At 38.6% G+C, this 24,838-nt stretch overlaps 1 protein-coding gene across 3 annotated transcripts; it reads left to right on the top strand.

Moving 5' to 3' along the window:
* The first annotated feature begins 2,389 nt into the window (after positions 1 to 2,389).
* LOC117247686 (cadherin-related family member 1a) lies at positions 2,390 to 22,064 on the top strand. Of its 3 annotated transcripts, XM_078163431.1 has the most exons (17): positions 2,390 to 2,641; positions 3,005 to 3,100; positions 3,437 to 3,582; positions 3,667 to 3,717; positions 4,409 to 4,498; positions 4,633 to 4,719; positions 6,225 to 6,341; positions 9,789 to 9,932; positions 10,027 to 10,105; positions 10,201 to 10,301; positions 10,404 to 10,607; positions 10,805 to 10,957; positions 13,329 to 13,493; positions 14,135 to 14,202; positions 15,445 to 15,673; positions 17,517 to 17,771; positions 20,343 to 22,064. In XM_078163431.1, exons 1-17 carry the CDS (start codon positions 2,581 to 2,583, stop codon positions 20,895 to 20,897), a joined length of 2,601 nt encoding a protein of 866 aa, XP_078019557.1. In that variant the 5' UTR covers positions 2,390 to 2,580; the 3' UTR covers positions 20,898 to 22,064. The 3 variants fall into 3 exon arrangements, with proteins under 3 accessions (XP_078019557.1, XP_078019556.1, XP_033468188.2); XM_078163430.1 differs by lacking the exon at positions 2,390 to 2,641 and having other exon boundaries at positions 3,003 to 3,100; XM_033612297.2 differs by lacking the exon at positions 2,390 to 2,641 and having other exon boundaries at positions 3,003 to 3,100; positions 19,522 to 20,476.
* Positions 22,065 to 24,838: the final 2,774 nt, after the last annotated feature.

A 24,838-nucleotide genomic window follows, 5' to 3' on the forward strand; every position in this document is an offset into this window, starting at 1 on the left:
ATGACATTAAGCCAAACAAAAAAAATATGAAGTGGGCTTGCTGCTTGAAAATTTAAAATCAAACAACCCTGACTGACAATATTGGCTATTTGTAAAGGCGTTCTCAGGCATAGTGATTGACAGGTCACTGGGCTTCTTGGGAAAAGTGGACTGCAAAGCTTCTTGGCTATAAGTGCATCACAGATTCACAAGTGCAGCTGAGGCTCGTGTTGATCAGGGAGCTGCCAAGGAGAGCAGCCACGGGGAAGCTTAGGCCAGTGGGACTCGCTACATGTGACTAATGAGTTTGTTGAAGCCTTTTAAGACACCAGCGACAGGAGCCAATTGTGCCATGTGTCCATACCAACTAACAAAGAGACACAAATGTGAACAAATGATGTTTGTTTGAGGTGCCTGGTGTGTAAGCCAGTGGTGCTCCCATGTGGGGGGGCATGACCCCCATGAAACAATGGCTGCCCCCCGCCATTGGCTTACCCTGGTGAAAGTAATTGGAAACTGACAATACTGTCTTTAAAGCCTGGTATACACTGTGAGAGTTTGGCCTGTCCTAGATGAAAGATGACCAACGTGAAAGAAACGTGACGATATATTTGGTTGTGGCTCTAAAATGGTGGTCCTACACACAGTCACACAGTGGGAGGTTCAAGGACGGCTGTTGTCATGGTCTTATGATCAGAGACAGCCTGGGATTGCCAGTGTCAGAAATTTTGGATGACCATCTCACTGTGTGACTGCCGTTACCACCTACGTCTACTAACCAACCAATAGACATTAGCATTGGTGCTAAACCCAAACAGACGGATAGCAGCTCTCCATGGAGGCAAAACACGCTGAAAGAAATGTGTGGGATTCCAGCAAAGAGGAAGACCTTGTCAAGTTGTGGCAGCAGAAGCCTTGCCTGTATAATGTGTCCTCCAGCTCTTACCATGATCGCGTAAAGACGGATGAAGCATGGCAGGAAGTAGCGGCTGAGTTACAGCTGCCAGGTTAGCACCCTAGCAGCTAGCAAACACAGACAGACCACGGTATATTATGCCCACAAAACTTTAGGGTATTTAATAATGTGACACTCTATGTTATGCTTCACAGTTTGAGAAGTAATAACTCGTGCAGCATCCTTGCGCACTTAGTATGGGAAGCTATTGCATCTTAGGTTGTAGCCTGCAATTCAGTAAATGCTGTCATCGTACAGTCTGCGAACTTAATGTCCTACCCAAGTTTATTGGATCCATTTTGCACAGTGTAGCTGTACTAAACTTATAAGGTTGCTAAAATCTGTAGGAGGCTCAAGAGGCTGTGGGGCACTCATTTTTTAAGGGAGCGCAAAGATAGTGGTATCTTGTGAGAGTAGATAACGTAAGGCATAGCATTTTGGGATGGGGGCTAAATAATGCTTGAAATTTAGGCTACATTTTGGCGAGGGAACAAATGGCATGGCCATTCTCAAAGGGGTTCCTTGAACTCTCACCTCAAGATGTCTGAATGGAAACAGAGTGCTGTAGGGATGATGTGTTTCTGAAGGCCAGCCAGGAAGTTGGCATCACCCTAGTTCCCTCGTCAAAAAGCCAATGGGATTTTCCAATTTGATTTTGGATTATTGCAGAAATTAGGCTCTGTGGCAAAAAAAACTTCATGATACTTAGACTGTTTGTTCAGCAAGTGTAAATGCAATTGCCAGAGGTAAAAAGCTAATGTTAGCCCATAAACAAGCTACACTACAACTGCATGACTTTAATGTTGCCACTGCAAGAAGGCTGTAAAGCTGTGTTCGACATGATGACATTCTGAAGTCTCATTTAGCCTCTTGTTAGCAACCGCCTTTTTCAACACATTAAAGCTTCAAAATTCATGAGTGGGGTAATTACAGATGTATTTTATGTCATAAAACAAAATGTAAATGTTTCGTAAGCTTGTATTAACCACAGACCTTATTTCAGGCCGATAACCAAAAACCCATTTACTTCAAGACAAGAGGACAATGTTTTAGGACTCTTTCTTGTACCACTCTATGGGTTCAGTGGGTTCCCAAGAGTCTCCCTTATAGCCTATATACTTCAACGGCACAATCAAATTCCTGATATTCAGTAATGGTTTCTGGTTTTGGTGTGCCACCCCAAGATTTTCAGTGACCTTGTCTGGCCACACCTATGACAAATTTCTGGGGGCACCACTGGTGTAAGCTGGAGTAAATTCAATGTAATACTAAATACTGTAAAGCGGGAGTCTTAGTGGGTATATTATGTCATTAAGTCTTTGATTTAACAGTAATCATGGATGCAGTGTCTCATGAGTTCGTTTTCACATGTGTGCAGAGGTGTGATGATCACACCATATTGTGTGAAACCTGAACTCATTTCCCTCGACGCGTAGTTTTTCAGGAGAAGTCGGAGAGAGAGCAGTATGGTTGGAAGATGTCTTCGGAGGAAACGGATGCGTCACTGGATTAGTGCCTGAGAATCTGTCCCAGCCTCTTCCTCCTGAGCTCGCTGAGACGCCTCCAGAAGGGCACGACACTCGCTGCTCGCTTTCCCTCCGCCAAGCCTTCCACATGAGCCAGCCAAGCCTTGCCTCCCCACCAGGATGAAGAAAGAAAAGAAAATGCATGCTTTACTGTTTCTCCTCCTGCTTCACTTCACCTTGGGTAGGACTCTGCTTTTCCTTCCTTTCTTGTTTTGTTCTTTGAGTGTGGTTAAGACTTCTTGGCTTGCTCTTATCTGGTTAATCCTCTAACACACAGAGAGGGCATGACCATCTTAGCGTAGACTGCTCATGCTGCTTGTACTCTAAATGTGTGATAGTATGTTTGTGTTGTGATGGTGGCAACTCCAAATATAATTCATCTTCTCCTTCCTGCTTTCGGTTCCTGCCCTTTTTAGCAAGTGAGTGCAACAGTTATCTCTTAATCACATAAGAATCAAACATGATTCATGACATTTTTCAGTCTTATGCATTACTTGGAGTGGCTTCTGCTCAAATAACTTGGAGCATGTTTATTTCTTTGAAGGGCAATCAGACTATGCTCCGTATTTTTATGATAATGGACCCAGCAGTACACATGGGAATATGGCCTTGTTCAGCATCTCTGAGGATACAGCAGTTGGTAAGTGTTATTTTAGCAATCACAGTGCTGGTTAAATTCATTGTGAGATATCATTTAGAGTAGTTTAAAGGTGTCATGCATAGGTGTTAAGATGAAATTATCACACTGGTCTCGAGGCGTCAGCTAATCACTGTAATACCTTTTGGATTGTGACGTACGTCAAGACTTACGGGAGAAAACAATATGGGTGGTGACTCATCTGACCTGAATATTAAACGGGCATTTACACTGAATAAGAAATTAGAGTTAACACAAAAGGGTTTGCATAATGAACATAAAAATATGTTCTTTTTTTGTTTGACATTATTGTTTTTCTTTGTTATTTTTGCCACACAGGGACGCAGATATACATTCTGAATGGCACAGATCCAGAGGGAGATCCCGTGCGATACGGTCTGACTTTTGAAAAGGGCTCCAAAGAATATTTTAGGGTGGACTCCAAGTCAGGAAATGTGACTCTGATTCAGGAGCTCGACAGAGAGGTGAGGCTGTCGTTTGTTTTGAAGAAACCGTCTAAGAATCTGTCATCGCTGTGGCTCAAAGTGACGTCCACCTTTTTGTTGTAGAAACAAGATGAAATCTCGGTGGTCGTGAGCATAACGGACGGTCGCAATAAAGTAAGTTTTTGCTCTTTTTGTGACATATTAGTCACAGCTATGACACTACAGTTTGTATGTTATCATTATTTATTTGGATTCCCATTAGCCACTAGCAAGGTTGCATCTACTCTTCCTGGGGTCCACACATGTAAACACTGCATCATAGTGTAAAACAAATACGCAATTAAAAATCCAAGGCAAAAGGGAACAAAAAAGAAAACAGGAAAACTACAAACAAAAGTAACATAATATTTAACAAAACATGTCCTACTTGGAGAGGCGCAGGTGTTCGGTGCCATCAGCATTCAGTATTTTTCAATTCCTCTGAATATAACAGCCTTGTATTCGTTTTTGGAAGAGGAAGTGAAAAACAACCTCTTGATACATGCCTACTATCAAAATTACAGTAATTACAGCTATAAGAAAATCGACGGTAAAGGACATCTGTGATTTTAAAGTGATATATGTGAAAGTAAAGCAAGGATAGTGGGAGAGGGCAAAAAAGGAATACAAAGATTGATCTGTGAAAAAGATATATCTACAAAGTAAGTGCTGTGACAGGAGGTAAATGGGACACTTACCATGTTGTGCTTTAGAAAATAATGTTTTTAAATATACAAAACTATATTTTTCTGATCACCTTCAGTCAATTATTTCTCTCTAAGGAGTTGTTTTTATTTATGAGATTTTGTTTTCTTCTTGCTTTCAGGTTGTTGAGACAGTGAGAGTGTTTGTCACTGATGCCAATGATGAACCACCTGAATTTCAAAACCTGCCTTTCATCATTGACATCCCAGAGGTACAGTACACCCAATACATTATAAAAAAAATACAATCGGTTTGTTTATGCCACAAACAACCTCTAAATCTGCCCATTGTGTCAAACAAATAATTGAGAATAAGGTGAGTTTTAAAGTCTTGTATCTTCATTAGGACACTGCTCCAGGAAGCAGCATCTACAGAGTCCAGGCAATAGACAGAGACATGGGATCAGGAGGAAGCGTCTCATATTATCTACAGGTAAGCTTTGATGTTATGCAGATGATGCACAGTTGTGACCCTGAGATCTGTAAAGCTGTGTCACAGTGAAATTGAGTGCTGTATTTCGAGTGCTATATTAGGCTGTTCTATTTTGTTGGTCCAAGTCTACTACTAAATTTTGGGAACACACTGGAGGCTTTGTGTTGAATTTTAAGTGGAGATAAAATGGTATGAACATTTCTTTTGACGATTTCAGTGACCAAAATTAATATGGGGAAAATGTCCAAAAAGTATTGATATACACACTGAATTTTATATTGAAAACAAGAGATAAAATTTGTAGCACTTTTTGTTTGCATGAACATTAAAACAATAACATTGTCAATATCTTATATAAACATATGAAAGCCTCGTTAAAGATAGCCTTCTTTGACATGCTTGCCCGAGTGTCGGTGTCACTGTAGATGAAGACGGGGGATCTGTAGCATCACCGGGTTGTCTCTGTAAACAAGGGAACAGCTAAAAATAAACATGTTGCATGCTGCACCTGCACCTGGGAGACTGTTGCGAACTGCTTGATGCTGAACAGTATTAATTGTGAGTTTTTCAAAGCACGGTAATCAAACATGGTATGAATGATAATTAAAATCTGAAACTGCAATACTAACCTTTTGGGAATTTTCCCGCAGTTAATCATGAAACTGGAGATTTATTCAAATTTTTAATATACCCAGAACCAAATATTTCCTGCATCTAACTTCACTCTGGTATAAGGCTGAAAAATCTCTCCAAAATGAGGCAGCCAGGCTTTTACAGTAACAAGTTCCCAGAAAAGTGACCTATTTTAGCCTCCTTGCACATGGCCTCCAGTTGATTTGTAAGATTTTACTAATCGCATGTACAGTAGAGCATCAGCCTACATCTCCAGATCTCTTAACTCCTGCATGCTGGAATACACCCTCAAGTCTGCCAACAAGTTTATCCTCTCAGTTCCCAAATCCCTATTTGAAAGTGTGAGCAAGCATTTCTGATTACACTGTTGTACTTATTTTTATCTTCTCACAGTTTCACACTTAGTTTTTATCAATGTTTTTCAATTGTTTGATTCCATTTTCCTCCTTTAATCCATTTTAAAAATCATATTATTTGTGTTATTGCCACTGCACTGCTGTTATTTACATAGTGATACTGTTAACTGGCTTGGTGTGGCACTAACACCCGGGGGTTGAGACCGGAGGTCGAGGTGACATCATGAGAGCTGTGCTGCCATGTGGAGGGAGGAAAAGGGCATTCGAATGATGGGACGGTGTGCGGAGGGAAAGATTAATCTCATACCAGAGAGCAGTCTGGGAATGGTGTTACTTTAGTGGATTAAATTTCAATTACATTTGAGCAAGGCACTGAAGGCTTAATAGGGGCTTAGGTTTGGTCTGGGCCAACAGCTGACAGCGCAGTAGTTGCTCCTGTTCATGTGTCAACTGTGAGATAAAAATGTGTATTTACTGTTGAAACACTGCTAACTGTGTGGCTCTGTGCATTATCAGACTTTACCGTTTGCCAAGTTTACCATCGATGGGCACAGCGGGATCCTAAGAGTCAAACCTGGTGAGACTTTGGACTACGAGACCACGCCTACACACTTTGTGACGGTGGTTGCAAAGGTGAGCGATCACACCTGATGCCCCTTTTGCCCTTGGGTTTGTCTTCTTGGGTGCCCCTAAAACACACATTCACATTGGGCCTCATTCACAAACAGTGCATATGCACAAATCTTTGCATAAACCATGCACACTAACATTGTGTACACAAATTGGGGATTCAACAACAATTTCTTACTTGAATTTGTCATAATTAAACTATTTAACCACAATTTAATCTGCAACATGACAAAGACATAAAAATGATAAGCAAAAAGGAAACATATGTAGCTTAAAGCTATTATCAGTCGAACAGTTGGGTAGTGATTCATTTGTTACTCAATTTTGATGCACAAAAGATGCCCCTTTAGACCTTTAACTTGTATTTCGAGCACCACAGTGGTTCCTTGAGATTTCACCCACAAGAAGCTTGAAGTCAAACATTTGCAGTGGTGATGATGGCGTCTCTAATGACTAGCGCTGGGAACCAGTACTCGATAACATTAGGTATTGCCAAAATATCCCAGTACCAAGTAGTATTCAAATGTCTCCAGGGAAGTGATACCAGCATGGGATGCTTTTGTGTGCCAGGGGTCTGATCCTGGATTGTCTCGACAACCTGCCAGGTCAGCATACTTTCTGTTGCTGTTATCTCTGGAGCCGCTCTCCTCCTGGCAAGTCTGCCCTGTTAGCACAAGCTTACATAGCAGCAGCACTAACATCCAGCGCCAAGCTGTCAAATGGTCCTAACAAACTCACACTGACACTGAAACACATTAGTTGTTTGATGCTAACAGTTAGCTCTGTCACTGTGTGTGTACAGCCCGGCAGACTCTAATATTTGTCCCTGGAGTGGAGCTTACACTCCTGCAGCAGCTACAAACCATAATGTTGCAGTCTGTGGTGTGGTGAAACTGAGTACGGTGTATTTAACGGACTTAGCAGTTCAGCGTGCCGAGATACCACTAATGTGTTCGGAAGTATGGCTCTACCACACACCACTCCATTCACATGATGGGTATCTGATGAAGTACTCTTCTGCTGTGGTTCCCAACTGGTGGATCACGGTCCAAAAGTGGGTCATGGGTCCATTCTGAATGGACCACAAGTGACTTGTAAACATGTCAAGTTTGTAAAAAAAAATCCACTTTATTTTGAAGTAGGGTGCATTTCCAGCACAGAGCTTTCACTTTGAAGTGCCGTTTCCTGCTGTTGAGTGAGTGACTATGCGACAGGTGCTTGACAGAGACAGCAAACTAGCTTGATAACATGGCCAAATACAAGTATGACGCTGAATATATTAAAGTGTGTGGACCTTGAACTCATAACTGAGGAGAAATCTAGACCCCGTGGGTGGACCAGTTGGGAACCACTGCTCTACTGGTATTATTAGTGTTGGTGCTGGTATTGTAATTTTCTAAACAATACCCAGCCCTGGCAATGATGACCATAAATTAGCCTAGAAAAATCACAGTGTTAAAAACAGCAGCTAAGATAAGCAGCAGCAGAGACTTGGGTCGACAGCACACTTCCTCCATGTTAGACCTCTAGGCAGATGTATTTCTTTATACAGTGAAACGGGGGTGGGGCAGTATGCTGATCGCAGATAGCGAGCACGCAGCTGTCAATTTAGAATGATTCTGATTCATTAACATACACACAGTGGTAAGATGAGCAGGAGCTTAACATGAAGTTACAGATTCGTCCATGTCGTGCAGCAGCAACCTTTCTCCAGGAGCATTGCTTTTTACACCTTTATTCTAAAAAGAGAAGATTTTAATTGGCCGAGCTCTACCTCTGTAGCACTTTGCACATGAAACATTTGGCAGGAAGGCTCCACAGCCCATCTGTTGGTGGCCAAAGGTCATGAAAAGTTCAGTCATGACTAAGCTTTCTGGACACCAACACTTTGCTGATTTTCCACAGTCTCAGTGTGTGAAGTGTTGACAGTGTTGCTCCCAGTGTGAATAACCTGACAGGAAATGTTTCCACTGTGAGTAATAATGTGATGGAGAGTTTGTTTTCCTAGTCTCAGCTCTTCTGTGTGTCTGTGCAGTAACAGACTTTATATATATATATATATATATATATATATATATATATATATATATATATATATATATATATATATATATATATATACGATTTTTGATGCAACCACTTCCATTAATATAATCAGTTTTACTCACTAATGGTTAAATGAAGATAAAACACTGCAGCATGCATTTTTGCCACAGAAAAATATGAGATCTCTGCTTCTTTCGCTGTCACTGAACATAATAACATGAAATTACAGATTCCATTGTCCCCAGTCGTACTAAATTTGGCATGCTAAGAGAGATTATGAAGTTCACGTCCCAGTTTTAAACAGACAACTATGGTGAATTTCAAATTATGTGGTGCTTGTTTTTTTTTTTGTTTTGTTTTTTTTTGTTTTGTTTTTTTTTGTTTTGTTTTTTTTAATTTTATATTTTGTAATTCTGATAAGCAAGTTGAAAGAAACTCATTAAACCATTTCAGGTTAGACATCAGGTTACTTTCAGCCAGTGGGAGGCCTCTAATGGTTTGATTTTAGCTGGGTAAAAAGTGGAACACATTGTCAAAGTTAACAGAGAAGAGAGCAGGGCCGCCTATAAGGGGGAAAAGTGAAAAACCTTCTGGGCAGAATCATGTTCATCCTAAATATAAGCAAATGATGACCACATTTTATTTTGGACCAAAATATTCACAAATACTTATTTAAACAACACAAACAAGCATTGCATTTACTGTGTTTTTGTTTCATGATTAAAACCTCCCTCACCTGAAAATGACATGGCGCAAGCCGATTTGGTGAGGGGCCAGTCAATGGAACTTTTCAGGGGCCCAGCCATTCCACTCTCATTCCCAAGTTGTCACATACCGACGCTTTGTCACGGCCCTCTGCGTGTGATATCAACATTGAAGGCAGCCTTTGGCATACTAGGCTTTTAGTTAACTCCGATGTAAACCCATGTGCAGCATGTAGAATAATCAGACTTCCTTTCCAGAGACACGTTTGTGTCCTGTGTGATTTCACTACATTAATGACATGTTACAATATTTATTTCTGTGTGACCTGTGTGTGTCACCTAGAGATGCTGAGGGGCACGATTTGTTGGTATTTGACGACGCAGGTTGAGAGCTGGTTGGCCCAGTCGTTTCTGTGGGCGGGCCTGAAAGAGTCTATCAGTAGATTGGTGCCTTTTGTATTCAGTTCAATGTTCATCTTGTTTAATTAAACAAAAGTTAGAGATATTTTACTTTCATTTTCTTTAATTCAACAATCAGTTTGTTATATTTTTGTAATATACCAAAAGCAGCAAAGACACCTTAATATCTCTTTGTTTATTTCAAGTAATATTGTTCTTCTCATATCATGCAATCATAACTTCAGACATTTTTTAAAAAAAGTGCTCAATTTGTCTTCTGTCTCACTATTTGTTTTTCCAGGATGGAGGTGGAAAGTACAAGGGCAAACACCAGGTTCTGACTGCTACAGCCACCATGACAATCAATGTACTTGATGCCCAGGACATGCCTCCATCCTTCATAGGAACCCCTTACTTTGGCTACGTCTACGAAGTCTCAGTTCCTGTAAGTCCTCTTCTTCTTCTTCTTCACACACCAGTAAAGGTGCTTTTGTTAACCTTCAGTAAATATGTGTAAGATTAATTATATTTTCTTCCAGGGTTCTGAAATATTCACCGTGTACGCTAAAGATGGAGATCAAGGCAACCCTAACCCAATACATTATTCCATCATAAATGGTAAGAACAAAACATCAGGGAATACATTTAAAGCTTACATAGCTTGTTTACTGTTTATTTGACACATTTAGGACACATCCTTTATCACCTTTCAGGCAGTGATGGTGTCTTTGACATAAATAGCACCAGTGGATGCATCACTCTAACAACCCTTCCAACTCTGCTGAGAAATGAGTTATATGAAATCATAGTCAAGGTAATGTTTTATTCGTTTCAGTCATTTCTTGGGAATACACTCTTATACATTTAACCTACTGTAATTACTACTACTAAATGAATTTATTATTTTCAACCCTAGGCGTCTGAGGTGGGACCAGACAATCAGCTGGAGGACTTTGACATTACCACGGTGACGGTCCGGGTGGTGGATCTCAACAACCATCCTCCAACCTTTTACGGAGAGAATGGACCACAGAGCAAGTTTGAGGTCACCATGTACGAGCATCCTCCTGCAGGGGAGATCCTCCGAGGCTTTAAGATCACCGTCAATGACTCTGATCAGGTATTTCCTTTACTCATCCATTGAGCCCTTCCTTATAGTGTGTGTGCCTGCTGTGCTGTAGCATACATTCATCAAGACATCTGCCAGATGTCAACTTGAGCGCGAGGATCATTTTCTTGTTTTTCTGGGCAGCTACACTCGAGGTAATTCGACTAATTTGAGGGTTCTACATTCTTGCTGTTTGTGTTTCTTTGCAGGGTGCAAATGCTAAATTTAAACTGAGACTCGTGGGGCCGAGTCGAGTGCTGCGAGTGGTTCCCCAGACAGTCCTGAATGAAGCTCAGGTGACCATCATTGTGGAAGACACATCTGGCATCGACTACGAAAAGGGACCAACACTTTCTTTCAAGGTTAGACTTTATACATCTCTCCATTATGACTGATTGTTACTGAAATTATAACAATATGTAATCTGTCCTTTCTTAGTCTCTTGGTGTATAAATCTTTTTGATCATTCGATTATTTGCTTTGCATTAGGGCTGCAACGATTAGTCGACTAATTGAATGACTAATCGGCGACTATTTTAGTGGTCGACTAATCGGTTTGAGTCATTTTTCATAGAAAAGCACCATAAAAGTACCCCACAATACTCTTATTGCAGCTTCTTACATTCATATATTGGCAGCTTTACACAGCTTTACTCTCCCATGATGGTGAACTAAAACCCTTTGGCGTGAGTACGAAACAAGACATTAGATGACATAATTTTGGGGTTTGGGAGAGACAGAGCGACATTTTTCAACATTTTAACACATTGTTCGATAAAATGATTAGTCGACTAATCGAAGAAATAATCGACAGATTAGTCGACAATGAAAATAATCATTAGTTGCAGCCCTACTTTAGATCGAGCCCAAAACTATCCAGAACCCACCACATATCAATTTGATGACGAAAAGCCAAAGTTTTGGAAGATCCAGTGTAGCCAGCAGATAACCGGGCCAAGACTTCATCTTCCGTGCACCAGCCATTTTGCCTAATCTCTATAAACAGGTACCTGCATATGAGTGCAGCTACATTTTTAAAAAAGCTAGTATAGAGCTAAATCATCGTCAGACGATAGCTGATGGGTTATGAGCTGGGTTTTTTTTTTTAACCTGCGTCTATAAATGTGGTTGGTCAATACTTCTCAGACTACAAATGGAAACCAGAATTCTTTCGATACCCAAATCTTGTGCCGTTGCCTTCAGATTCTACATACATATGCAGATATCTGTTTATAGAGTTTAAGCCCAAGATGACGTCTTCTCCGACCCATGGGTGCAGATCTGATGACAAGTTTGGGGGGGACACAATCAGTTATGATTTTTTTTTTAATTGCACACGTGCAAATCATGCCCACAGAGCACTTGAGATTGCCAGCATATTTCACGATTTCATAGAGGCTCATCACCATCACCAAGTCATTCAAAAAGCACTACAAAGAGAATCATATGCTTACCTTTACTCTTTATTTCTCTTAAACAGCCAGTAGTACATGGAACCAGCCATCACCCTCCTTTTTACTGCTTCGCTGTTAGTTAAAGCTGCTTCTAGTTTCAGGGTCTCAGGCATGTTATGTCCACTCACGTTCTCATCTCGCCTCTCACGGATTCCCATTTCTCCTCATCATCTTCCCTTTCTCCCAGTATATAGGACTACTGTATACATTTGTTCAATTTCAATCATTTAAGCTATTTAGAATTGGGGGGGACAATTTTTGTTTTTCAGAATTTGAGGGGGCCATGTCCCCCCCGTCCCCCCCGGGATCTGCACCCATGCTCCGACCAACAGCTTCAGACCCAAAGATATTTAGTCCACAGTGATATAAAACTGAGTTTTATAAGTATCAACTTTCCACATTTGAGATGCTGGAACTTAAGCAAATACTTGCCATAATACTTCATAAATGAGAAACTATTAATCGCTTATTAAAATTGTTGCCGATTTATTTTAAGCCACGCTATCAGCATGGCTCTAGGGATGGTACCGTCCACCACTTTGGTCCAGTCTAAAATTTCTCAACAACTTTTGGGTGGATTGTCATGAAATTTGGTACAGATATTCATAGTCCCCAGAGGATGACTCCTATTGACTTCAGTGATCCCCTGATTTTCCCTTTAGCGCCACCAATTGGTTGATATTTGTTGTTCAGAGGGAAATGTTGCAACTATTGTCAATCCAGTCATGAAAATAAATGTTGGCATTGTATTTCTGCAAACCACAGGTATTTTAAATTTGTATATTTCGTGTGTAGTAGTAGTAGTAGTTTCTTTACGTTTTAATTCTATGTTGTAACAGTGCTGTGGTTGATGTGTGGTTAGGTTTAGGCACAAAACCCACCTGGTTGGGGTTTGGAAATGATCAGGCTTTGGCTTAAAATAACTGGTTGGTCTTCACAAACACTGCTGCTCAGCCATCTCACGTCAATCTCACACCATCCACTCTGCCTCCTGATGAGATCTCAGCTCGTATATGTGTAATCAGAAATACATCACTTTAGAAACGATGATATGAAACGTATGAAATGTATAAATGTAGCACATTGCAGAAACACACAATGCTGACATTATATTCTGGCAACTTGGTTGACAATTGCTGGATGGATTATTTAAAAATTTGGTGCAAAGTAAACACCCAACACACCCACAGTTTAATTACAATGAGCATTGTAGCCTGACAGAGCTGCTAGCCTTGACTCCAAACTGATTTGATCACACTTTCCATGTTTCTCTCTGCAGCTGCTGGCGGTGGAAATCGACACTCCCGAGAGATTCAGTGCAACAGCTGACATTGTGATCAACCTGCTGGACACGAACGACAACATCCCCAAATTCACCTCAGAGTATTACATCGCCAGGGTCCCAGAGAACTCCCCTGGAGGCTCCAGTGTTGTGACTGTAACAGTGAGTCAATCAAGATTAAACTCCGCTTTTACCCATCCAAAGTGATTACATAATCCACCAATACCCACCAATCCTCAAATAAATGCATATTACTCTGTGCAGTTCATTAGATGAAAGCAGGTTGTTGCCAGACAAAAAAAAGGTTGGTGTTCCCTGGCTTCTGGTGGTCCTTGTTACGAAATTAATGTCTCTGTTTGCTTTATGTTTTACCTCAGGCAGGGCTTTTATTTACAGAAATATGGGCACGTTTGCTTCTTCCTTTTCTATTATATTGCGTGTATCCTGAGAGCAGGCAGCGTGTCCAAGCTACATAGTGTGGAGTAAAAAGCTTAATTTGCTCCAAGGTTAATCATGCTGACCTATACCTCCATCCCCACTCACCACATGAAGAGACTTACAGCCTGCCCCACCCACATGAGCTTAAGACCCTAGCTGGTTATCCTCAGTCAGCGCCAGTAAAAAAACACCGTGGACCACCTTCAGTGACCTTGGTTGGGTTTTTGCCCCCACGTGTAACTATATATTCATTAAGATTTATCAGATTGGTAAATAATCATGCTGACAAAATGTACATTTCTTATATTTTATTATGTCTGCTATAAATATCTGGGGTTTAATCTCCATCCTGTTTTTTCCTCCAGGCAAATGATCCAGATTCAGGGCGCTGGGGTGAAGTCAAATACACGATTTATGGATCAGGATCAGATTTGTGAGTCAAAACCTTTCACTCCTGCCAGTTTAGGTTTGCTCTGATCAGATACTTAACTCTCGCGCTTCCGTAAAGTGAATTTCACAGACCAAAAAGTTATTTTTATGTGTATATGACTCATGACTCAGGGACTCAGGGTGTCTGGTAAACTCAGCCAGCAGGACACCCAGTCTTGATTCATCTTTGTCTCTTTGATGGAAGAGGTAAGCAGGAAACCGGTTTTGATTGGCCCCTCTGCTGCACAAACAGCTCGCTCTAAAATGGCTGCAAGATGCTGGCTAATCTCCTAATTGGATTGGAGGGTTAAAAATAGACAGCCTGGCCTGTCTCACATAGGGAGAGCCAATTAACATGCAATGTGACAGCTGGAGCCACAGAAACGGCAGCTTTGAGAAGCAAGGCAGCATGCAGCGAAGGAAAAGTGAGAATTTATGCCCGTCTTCCGGCAGCAACCTGAGTTAATTGTGTGAAAGTTATCAGTTTCGAGGCAACTTGTGAATTTTCACAGTGGAAAACGAGAGAAAAGGTGGCTGAATAAAATGGTAGCGAGCCCGATGTTGAACTGGAAAGCACTCAGACAGCATAAAGCAGCACAAAGCTACGGCAATGCTGTAAATTCATTTCCTATGTGTAAAATACTTGTGTGATCATAACAGGTTTGACTTTATTCTAAAGGCAAAAGTTTTTGTGTGTAGAAGAATTGCAAAGTCTTGGAGGAAACTGATGCGGTTTATTACATAGCAGGCAGGGTATGAGCATGCACTGCTGTTAGATAGTGCTTGTTTTAAACACAGCTACTGGAAAATCAGATTTATATCTCTACACATAAGATCTTTGAAATAAGGAAATGTTGGTGATCCAGATCTGCATGAAAACACACAGTGACAGATAAACATGCAAAATTGGATGATGGTGCTGATGAGTCGGAAGAAGAGTGTGCACCTGCCTTGAAACTGTTGAAATTTGAAGATTTGTCAAAGACAGTTTGTATTAATTTGGGTATTTCTGGAAGGATTTGGCAAAAACAATGACAGAAAAACAGCATCAGATAAGCTTGTTGATCTTGACGAATATAAAATCTGCTTTATATAGCTAACTATTGATGTGAGTCACGTCGAGGTTCACAGGGTGTGATGTGCTGTGAATTTGGATGCCTTTATTGGAAATACCTGGTGTGTGTGTTTGACACAGAATGGACAGCTGTGGTTATTATGACTCATACACTGTCTGAACCTCCTGCAGGTTTACCATCCACCCGATGTCAGGCGTCATCTCCACGCAGCCTTGGACCAGCCTGGACGCAGAGGTCAGGTCTAAGTACAACTTCTACGTCAAGGCTGAAGATTCGGAGGGAAAGTACGGCTTGTCTGAAGTCTTTGTCACCGTCCTCGACATGAACGACCACCCTCCAGCGTTTGATGAAACTTTCCTGGAGAAGACCATGATCATTGGTACACCTGTCAAAGTAGAGGTATGTAGTGTCACATCATTTCCCCCTTGTGCTATAAAATGATCAAAACACAAGTTGTTTGTGATCACACTGACATTTAGAGACATTATATGGAAGTCCAGGATGGCCAATATCAAAATAAATTAATGTTTAAAAAAATAAAATGTTTGAAAACAAATCATTACTGCCAAAACTAGAGGATAAGGCTGGTGATATTTAAAGCCTAATATGGCTACTTCCTTCATGATATAGAGCTCCATTGTTACCACATACGATTAATCCATTGATAAAAAATAGTCCCAAATAAATGCAGTATTTGCTTGTGTTTATTTGAAATACAGTGCCCAGCTGTTTGTGAAAATTGTATTTTTAAAATATCTGTGTAGCAAAGGTTGCCATGTGGGCATTTGTGTGTATTTTTAGCAGTCCAGTATGCAGCTTATTAAAATAATAGTTCAGATTTTTTTTTAAGTGGGGTGGTTTGAGGTACTAATCTATAGTCAGTGTGTTACCTACAGTAGATGAGGCTGGTGTGCTCCCACTTTGGAGAAGCAGCCAGGAGTACCATCAAGCTAAGTAATGTACTGCTGTGGATGGGGGCAGCAGCAAAACTTTAAAAAATCATTGTCAGTTTAAGAGTGCGCTATATTCTGGATATTTTCATTGCATTACCTTGTTGTCAGACTTCCTTTCATGACAAGGAACTGAACAAACTCTAAAACTTATCAATGCTCTCTTCAAAGCCAGACTCTATTGACAAAACCAGTAATTATACTTCACAGAACATGTGAGTTGTTGGTCGACCACTGCTTTGTGGGTAATTTTGGTTGTGTTACTGTGTGACTTTGGTGTTTTAAAGGGTTAGTTTGAATCAATCAAAGTCACACAATAACAGAAACTAACTGACCGAGGCAGCAGTAGACCACCAATATCTGATTTTGTCAATGGAGCCTGGCTTTGAAGAGAAGTTGGCTGGTTTCAGTTTAGTCATGCATTGGAAAGGGCTGTCTGACAGCCAAGTTAAGTGATGAAAATATTTAAATAAAGTGCACACCTAAGCTGATGTTGATTTTTTTTAGATGGCTAAAATACGTTTTGCTTTGGTGGTACTCATGCCTGTTCCTCCAAACTGGGCGCGTGCTGACCACCACCTACTGTAGGTAATATACTGACTATGGATAAGTCGTTGAAAACAGGGGAGTGGGCAGTGACTTGCGGTGTCAGATGCTGACAAAAAAAGCCATCCATTAATGTCAGCATGATAAGCGTCTGGTCGCCTTTATAGGTTATCGGCGCTTGGTGGCATCAGGAGGAAACGTGGCGGGACAAGAACAAAAGTCAAGGCGATGAAAGTCCGAGTAGGTTGGGTGGGACTGGTGGCGGATGGGTCCAACAAACGCTGACCTTCACCCAAGAGAGTGGTGTTTGCGTCCCATAAGATTATAAAGCCAAACCCTGCTCTTTTTTCCTAAACCCAACCATATGTTTTTGTTGTTGTATGTTGTTGGCAAAAAGGGTGCAGTGTTGTACTGACGTAGTGCATTTATTTTTAATAGAGACTGTATGTAAACAGTAAATTTCCTGTGAAAAAGGCATGATGTAAGGTAAGGTGTATTTTGAAAGAAGACAATGCATGTAACAGGCAGAACTTGACACAGCGTCCTAGAACGGCAACAGCCAATGCACCCAGGGTACTTTGCACGTCGTATCTGGACGTGGGAAGCCCATGACTAAACGTCGATATGTGACGAGGTCAGAATGAGAATGTGTTGGATAAGTACCTCATACAACCCCACATCAAAAAATCAGAACTATCCCTTTAAAATGAATAAACCATTTTATGGTATTCTGCTACTTTTTACAGGCAGTAGACGATGATGCAGAGTCTCCGAACAACGTCATCGAGTACTCCATCATGAGGGCCGATCCTGACAACGCGTTTGACATCAACTCAGACACCGGGGAGATCAAGCTGAAGCCGTTCATCAAGTCCATGGAGATTGTGCGAAACATCACCAAGCAGAAGGACTGCAAGTGGTCTCTTGTGGTCCAAGCCAGGGACAGAGGCTCCCCATCCTTCAGCACAACCGCCGTGGTCAACATCGATATCACAGAGGCGGTAAGACGTAGTTCTATCTTGCAGCATGCTCACAGCGCTTCCTTTTCCAAGCTCTAGGCAGCAGATTTAAGCTTTAATGATAATAGGCATTGTTGTCATGCTATGCAGCTGCTAATTCAGCATCCTTGTTACAGCCAGTCACAATTCATTGAGCTCATATTCTTTAAAGGATAATGCCGCTCATTTTAATGCTTCTAACTTTACCAACAAGCCCCATGAAGAGACCAAAACCAGTGACTCTTAAGTTAGATGTTCTTCTTTTTCAACTAGCCAGTTGCTAACTTTGTGATACATTTGATTTATCAGAGCTTTTTCATTAAAAACAGCTGCGTGCTGTAGTGGGAAACACTAAATGTGATGTAGAACCAAAAACAATGAGCTAAAAGAGGCTAAAAAGCTCCATTGAGCTGCAGAGCTGGTGATAATTCTCTCTGGGTTTCCTACTAAAAGCCACAATTTCCCATTACAGGTAGTTATAATAAAGTAGCACTGTCTAATCGTTACCAAGTTCACAGCTATAAATGTTAAATAAGTGTACAATGTTTTTAATGTATAAAGTCGAAACTGTGCATAATGTGAATAACAGAAATTTGATCCAAGCCACTACTCAAAAGGATTTGTCGCATTTTGGTAACCCAAAGGTTGTCCCTATGAAGGACTGATTTATAAAATATTAGTAAATTCTATTAAAAACCACAGGTTACAATTTACAACTTATTCATAGAGGATGCCTCATTAGTATTTATTTATTTTGCAAGAAAAACCCAAAATTCAGGATAATTGTAGGGGCCATGTTCATCAAGGTTTTGGTAACCCCTAATATTAACCATCATTAATAAATGGTAACTTGATAGTTAGTTACACTTTAGTTAATAGTTATTTAACTGTTAATAAACAATGAAGTTATAATTAATAATGTTACTAATTATTAGTAATGCCATTAATTATCCCTAACAGTTTAATGTTGTACACATTGTAACATTTATATACCATATTAACTATTCATTAATGGTTAATAATTTGTTTGTAAATCATCTATTAACAATATTTGATTTGATTTGTCTGTTATAAAGTTTTATTGATTAATACCTTCTTAAATGGGTGATAGGTACTGTGAAGTGCATCTATAAACATTTATAAATCCATCTATAAATATTTGGGTGGTCTTAACAAAGTTGCAGTGTTTATGTATTACACTGTTTTTATTAGCCATTTATCAAGGTATAGCCGTCCAAATAATGTTTATAGATGCTTTACAAATCAGTTATTAACCATTAACAAATACTAAATACAGTATATAAAATGTTGCAGTGTATGCAACACTAAACTAAATAACAGCACAATAGCATTACTAATAGCATTAATAATTATCTTCATTTTGTTGACATTAAATTTCCTATTAATTCAACATTTCTTAATGTTGGTTATTACTCATTTTTACCATTTTTTTGTCATTTTCTTAAAAGATTTGGATAATTTTATGGCACAGGGAAATAAATTATATGGCTGCAAATATAACAATAGTTAGAAGCATCACTTCATACTGTTTTTTTGTTTCTTCAGTAAATTTAAAGATACAAATTTGAGATCTAAAACAACAGCGGCATTATCCTTTAAAGTTTTTCAGTCATTTACATTAACTCGTATTTTACCTACCATGTTTTCATTATGTTTTCATTCCTTCACTACATGATGAGATGACTCGGTATCTTTGGTGTTGTTTCTCTGTTGTGATTCGTGCTTTTTTCAGATCAAAGGTCGCATTATTTCATACTTGATGGGCCTCAGCAAGCGTCCGCTGACTGTTTTTGGAATTTGTCTCAGCATTGTCAGTTCCCTCATCCTACTAACAATCTGCATATCCACAATCCTGTACTGTAACGCAGTGAAAAAGTCCCGAATCAACCCTGAGAGTAACTATATCAAAGTGGTGCGCAGGATCAAGTGAGAGACATTTGGCACCTGTAACTTGATTTGTAACCTTTAAAAAGATATTTATTTTTTACTGGTTTGCTACTGTCTGTAAAAGAGTACTGACGCACATTTGAAGGAATATTTATATAACAATAAAAGAGGAATCTTTTTATATTTTCTTTTTTTCTTATTTTTAAATTTGTTTAAATCTTTGATTGGAAAATTTGGTATTTTTATCATAACAACAAACCCCATCTTTGATAATCTAAAATACTTTTTTTTCTAGAGCATGACTCTGACACAAACATGCTCTTCACTCCATTTCGGTGTGATGAACTGTCATTGTTCTTGTTCAGCCCTCATCAGTCACATGCCAAAAAGAAGTCCTCATGCACCGCACTGCCAGATGCATTCCTAACAACTAGTGTTGTGCATAGTTCATAGCTTTGCAGTCCTGTACTGTAGGACAGAGAATGATGGATGACTGAGTGAGAGTGTGGGAGTGTCACTTTGTTTCTAGACATGTTGTTTGGGCCTCCTCTGTCAGTGCTTTGCGCATCCATCTCATGCTTGCATGCTTCGGACAAATGTTGCGTTAACGCTTGGATTCAGTCCCTTGGACTTGATTTAAACTATTTTATTTGTGCTCTTTCACAGACTCCTCTCAAGGGGCCTATGGCGGCCTTTTTAATGAAAAGTAGGGACAATCCTTTGAAAGCTCTAGGCATGGTCACTGTTATCATAAGCTTGTTGGTAGGGGTGACTGTCTTGATCTCTACGGCTCTGTACATGCGCAACTCAAAGTCAAACAGGATCATGCCGGCACGTCGCATCATCAAGAGGCGACCCAGGGACCAGCAGCCCTGGAACTTCAAGATGCCTGCCGTCAAATACAACAACCCGGCAGATAAGTTCCTTATCGATGACCAAGAGAGCAACCAACAGCAGCGCCCCAGCAGCCCCAGGCCGAAGCCTCCGCCCCCTAGCGCTCCTCCGCCTCCTTCAAACACCCGGGCTAATGAGAGGCCCCGGGCGGTCCCAACAATATCTGGTACCCTGGTCCCAACAATATCTGGTGCGCTGGCTTCCAAAGGCTCAAAGAAAGCTAAATCCAATCGCCGCAAAGAGGGGAATGTCAGCTCTGCTCTGGTGTCAGAGCTTAAAAAGAAGCTGGAGCAGAAAATCATTGAGAGCAACCAAGGTTATTATTAATTCTGTCATACAAACATCTTGTTTAAGGTTCTTCGATGACTCTACTGCTATTAGCTCATCTACTGTCTGAGGGTTTTCACCTGAACGTCATGTGGTGATCTGGCAGGGTGGGCCTACCTGTAGATTAGTCATGAGTAAATGATGAGAGGGGTGTAACAGGAAGGTTTACAGATACTTAAGTCCGAAGACAAGATATAACCCAGTGGGCTTCCTCAGTTGACCTGGCTTAGGTTAAGACAGGAGAGAACTCGCGTTTGTCTTTACTGCAGTGGGAGATTATTCACCACACTGCCATCTTGAGGAAGATTACATCATCTTAACAGTAAGAAGCACCAGTGTAAATTACCCAGAGAGAGGATTACCAAGACTTACTGTGTATACATAAGTTGCATAACTTCCTGAAAAGTGTAAATGTAATGTTTTTTTGACACAGAACTAGGATTTCACCCAATTAATCCTACAAGAAAAACATTTCTTCTTGCTCTCTGGAGTGTGCAGCTGAATGACATGGTCATACAAAACGACACTGCTTCTTATAAAGTGCTAAAGGACCTGTGTGTTGATATTTTTACTGTGTTACATCAGCCGCTTTAAAGCTGAGAAGTTGCTGTTTTGTATAATTACAATGTGCCACTGTAGGTTTTCACAGCAACACAAGCTATAACAGAGATGCTTTATTCATTTGAGTGTGTAATTCTAGAAAAAATGCTTTTATATAAATAACATGGGTCCATTATAAATGTATATATATGCATATATGGCAAGATGTGAATGTTTCCCAGTTGTATCTTGCAGCAGTAAATAACATACGGTACAAATGAAATCAGCTGACACCACTTAAGGTTTTCAAGCACAAATCACAATGTATATAACCTGCTTAGACATTTCCTTTATAGATATAGATATTGAATATATAAAGTCTGTGTTGAACATTTAGGTTCCATTCACAGTTTCTTTCCATGTTACTCTTTAATGCCTTCAAATGTAGGCAAAGAAAATTCATTTAATTGCTGTAACCCTTGTATCTGACTATATCTCAACTTACATTTATCTTAAATAAGTCGAGAGAAACTATATATCTTAACTATAAATTACACTTGCCTGGTCCTTTGAAGTAACATATTTGTACCGTCTTTGTACTGTCTTGATTTTGAATAAATATTTGAAAATAATTTGGTCTGTGTGCCATTTTGTCCCTGAGCGATTTTAGATTAGGTTATTTCAGACGAGAGCATTTTAGTTTTTCTTTTTTTTCCTTCTTAGCTTACTTTGATTAATTTACGACAAGGAAGCAATCTGAAACATGAGTGACACACTAAAGTCAGAAAGATGTACAATGTATTCCATGGATGGAAACAACATGGTAAGTCAAAGCCAACATTTATTAATACTCTAGTATCTGATTTTGTCCAACATACTATACTATGACTATATTTCGACATTCTATACTATGATTTTTTCTCGACATACTATACTGTGACTTTTTATGACATACTATACGATAATTTTTTTTCAAAATACTATACTATACGTTTTTCTCGACGTACTATACTATAATTTTTTTCAACAGACCATACTGTAACGTTTTTAACATACTATAAAATGAGATTCTTTAGTCATACTATATTATGACTTTTATGACATACTTTACTGTGAGGTTTTTTCAACATACTATATACTATGACTTTTTTCAACGTACTATACGATGACTATTTCAACATTTTATACTACTTTTTTGACATACTGTACTATGACTTTTCTTTTTACTTACTATACTATGATGCTCAAGATGTGATAAAGTCATACTATACCATGTCGTTCAAAATGTCAAGACAGTCATAATATAGCATGTTGTTCAAAATATCATAAGTCATACTATAGCCTGTCGATCAAAGTGTCGAAAAAAGGCATGGTATAGCATGTTGTTCAAAATATTATAAAAAAAGTCATGGTATAGAATGTGGTTAAAAAAGTCATAAAAAAGTCATAGTATAGCATGTGGTTAAAAATGTCATAAAAAAGTCATAGTATAATATGTCGTTCAAAATGTCATAAAAGAGTCATAGTATAGCATGTCGTTCAAAATATAAAAAAGTCATAGTATAATATGTGGTTCAGAATGTCATAAAAAAGTCATAGTATAGCATGTTGTCCAAAATATCATAAAAAGTCATATTATAGTATGTCGACCAAAATGTCATAAAAAAGTCATAGTATAGCGCGTTATTCAAAATATCATAAAAAAGTCATAGTCTGTCGATCAAAATGTCATAAAAAAGTCATAGCATAGCATGTCGTCCAAAATATCATAAAAAAGTCGTAGTATAGCATGTGGTTAAAAATATCATAAAAAGCCATAGTATAGTATGTCGATCAAAATGTCATAAAAAGTCATAGTATAGCGTGTTATTCAAAATATCATAAAAAAAGTCATAGTATAGTATGTCGATCAAAATGTCATAAAAAAAAGTCATAATATAGCATGTTATTCAAAATATCACAAAAAAAGTCATAGTATAATATGTCGATGAAAATGTCATAAAAAAGTCATAGTATAGTATGTCGATGAAAATGTCATAAAAAAGTCATAGTATAGCATGTTGTTCAGAATATCCTAAAAAAGTCATAGTATAATATGTCGATGAAAATGTCATAAAAAAGTCATAGTATAGCATGTCATTCAAAATATCATAAAAAAGTCATAGTATAGCATATTGTTCAAAATATCATAAATAGTCATAGTATAGCATGTCGATCAAAATGTTATAAAATAGTCATAGTATAGCATGTCATTCAGAATATCATAAAAAAAGTCATAGCATTGTATGTCATTCAAAATACCATAAAAAAGTCATAGCATAGCATGTGGATCAAAATGTCATAAAATAGTCATAGTATAGCATGTTGTTCAAAATATCATAAAAAAGTCATACTATAGCATGTCGTTCAAAATATGCTAAAAAAAAGTCATAGTAAAGTACGTCGATCAAAGTATCATAAAAAAGTCATAGTAAAGTATGTCGATCAAAATGTTATAAAATAGTCATAGTATAGCATGTTGTTCAAAATATTATAAAAAAGTCATAGTATAGCATGTCGATCAAAATGTCATAAAAAAGTCATACTATAGCATGTCGTTCAAAATATCATAAAAAAGTCATAGTAAAGTATGTCATTCAAAATATCATAAAATAGTCATAGTATAGTATGTTGCTCAAAATGTTATAAAAAAAGTCATAGTATAGTATGTCGATCAAAATGTCATAAAAAAGTCATAGTATAGCATGTCGATCAAAATATCATAAAAAAACGTCATAGTATAGCATGTTGTTCAAAATGTTATTAAAAAAAAGTCATGGTATAGTATGTTGTTCAAAATATAAAAAAGTTGTAGTGTAGCATGTGGTTAAAAATATCATAAAAAAGTCATAGTATAGCATGTCGTTCAAAATGTTATAAAAAAGTTGTAGTATAGCACATGGTTAAAAATATAAAAAAGTCATAGTATAGCATGTGGTTAAAAATATCATAAAAAAGTCGTAGTATAGCATGTGGTTCAAAATATTATAAAAAAAAGTCATAGTATAGCATGTCATCCAAAATATCATAAAAAAGTCGTAGTATAGCATGTGGTTAAAAATATCATAAAAAAGTCATAGTATAGCATGTCATCCAAAATATCATAAAAAAAACGTCATAGTATAGCATGTTGTTCAAAATATTAAAAAAACAGTCATAGTATAGTATGTTGTTCAAAATGTTATAAAAAAAAGTCGTAGTATAGTATGTGGTTCAAAATATCGTAAAAAAGTCATAGTATAGCATGTCGTTCAAAATATCATAAAAAAGTCGTAGTATAGCATGTTGTTCAAAATATCATAAAAAACTTCATAGCATAGTATGTCGATCAAAATGTCATAAAAAAATCATTCTATAATATG

This window comes from Epinephelus lanceolatus, chromosome 21, assembly GCF_041903045.1.
Source record: "Epinephelus lanceolatus isolate andai-2023 chromosome 21, ASM4190304v1, whole genome shotgun sequence".
NCBI lineage: Eukaryota > Metazoa > Chordata > Actinopteri > Perciformes > Serranidae > Epinephelus > Epinephelus lanceolatus.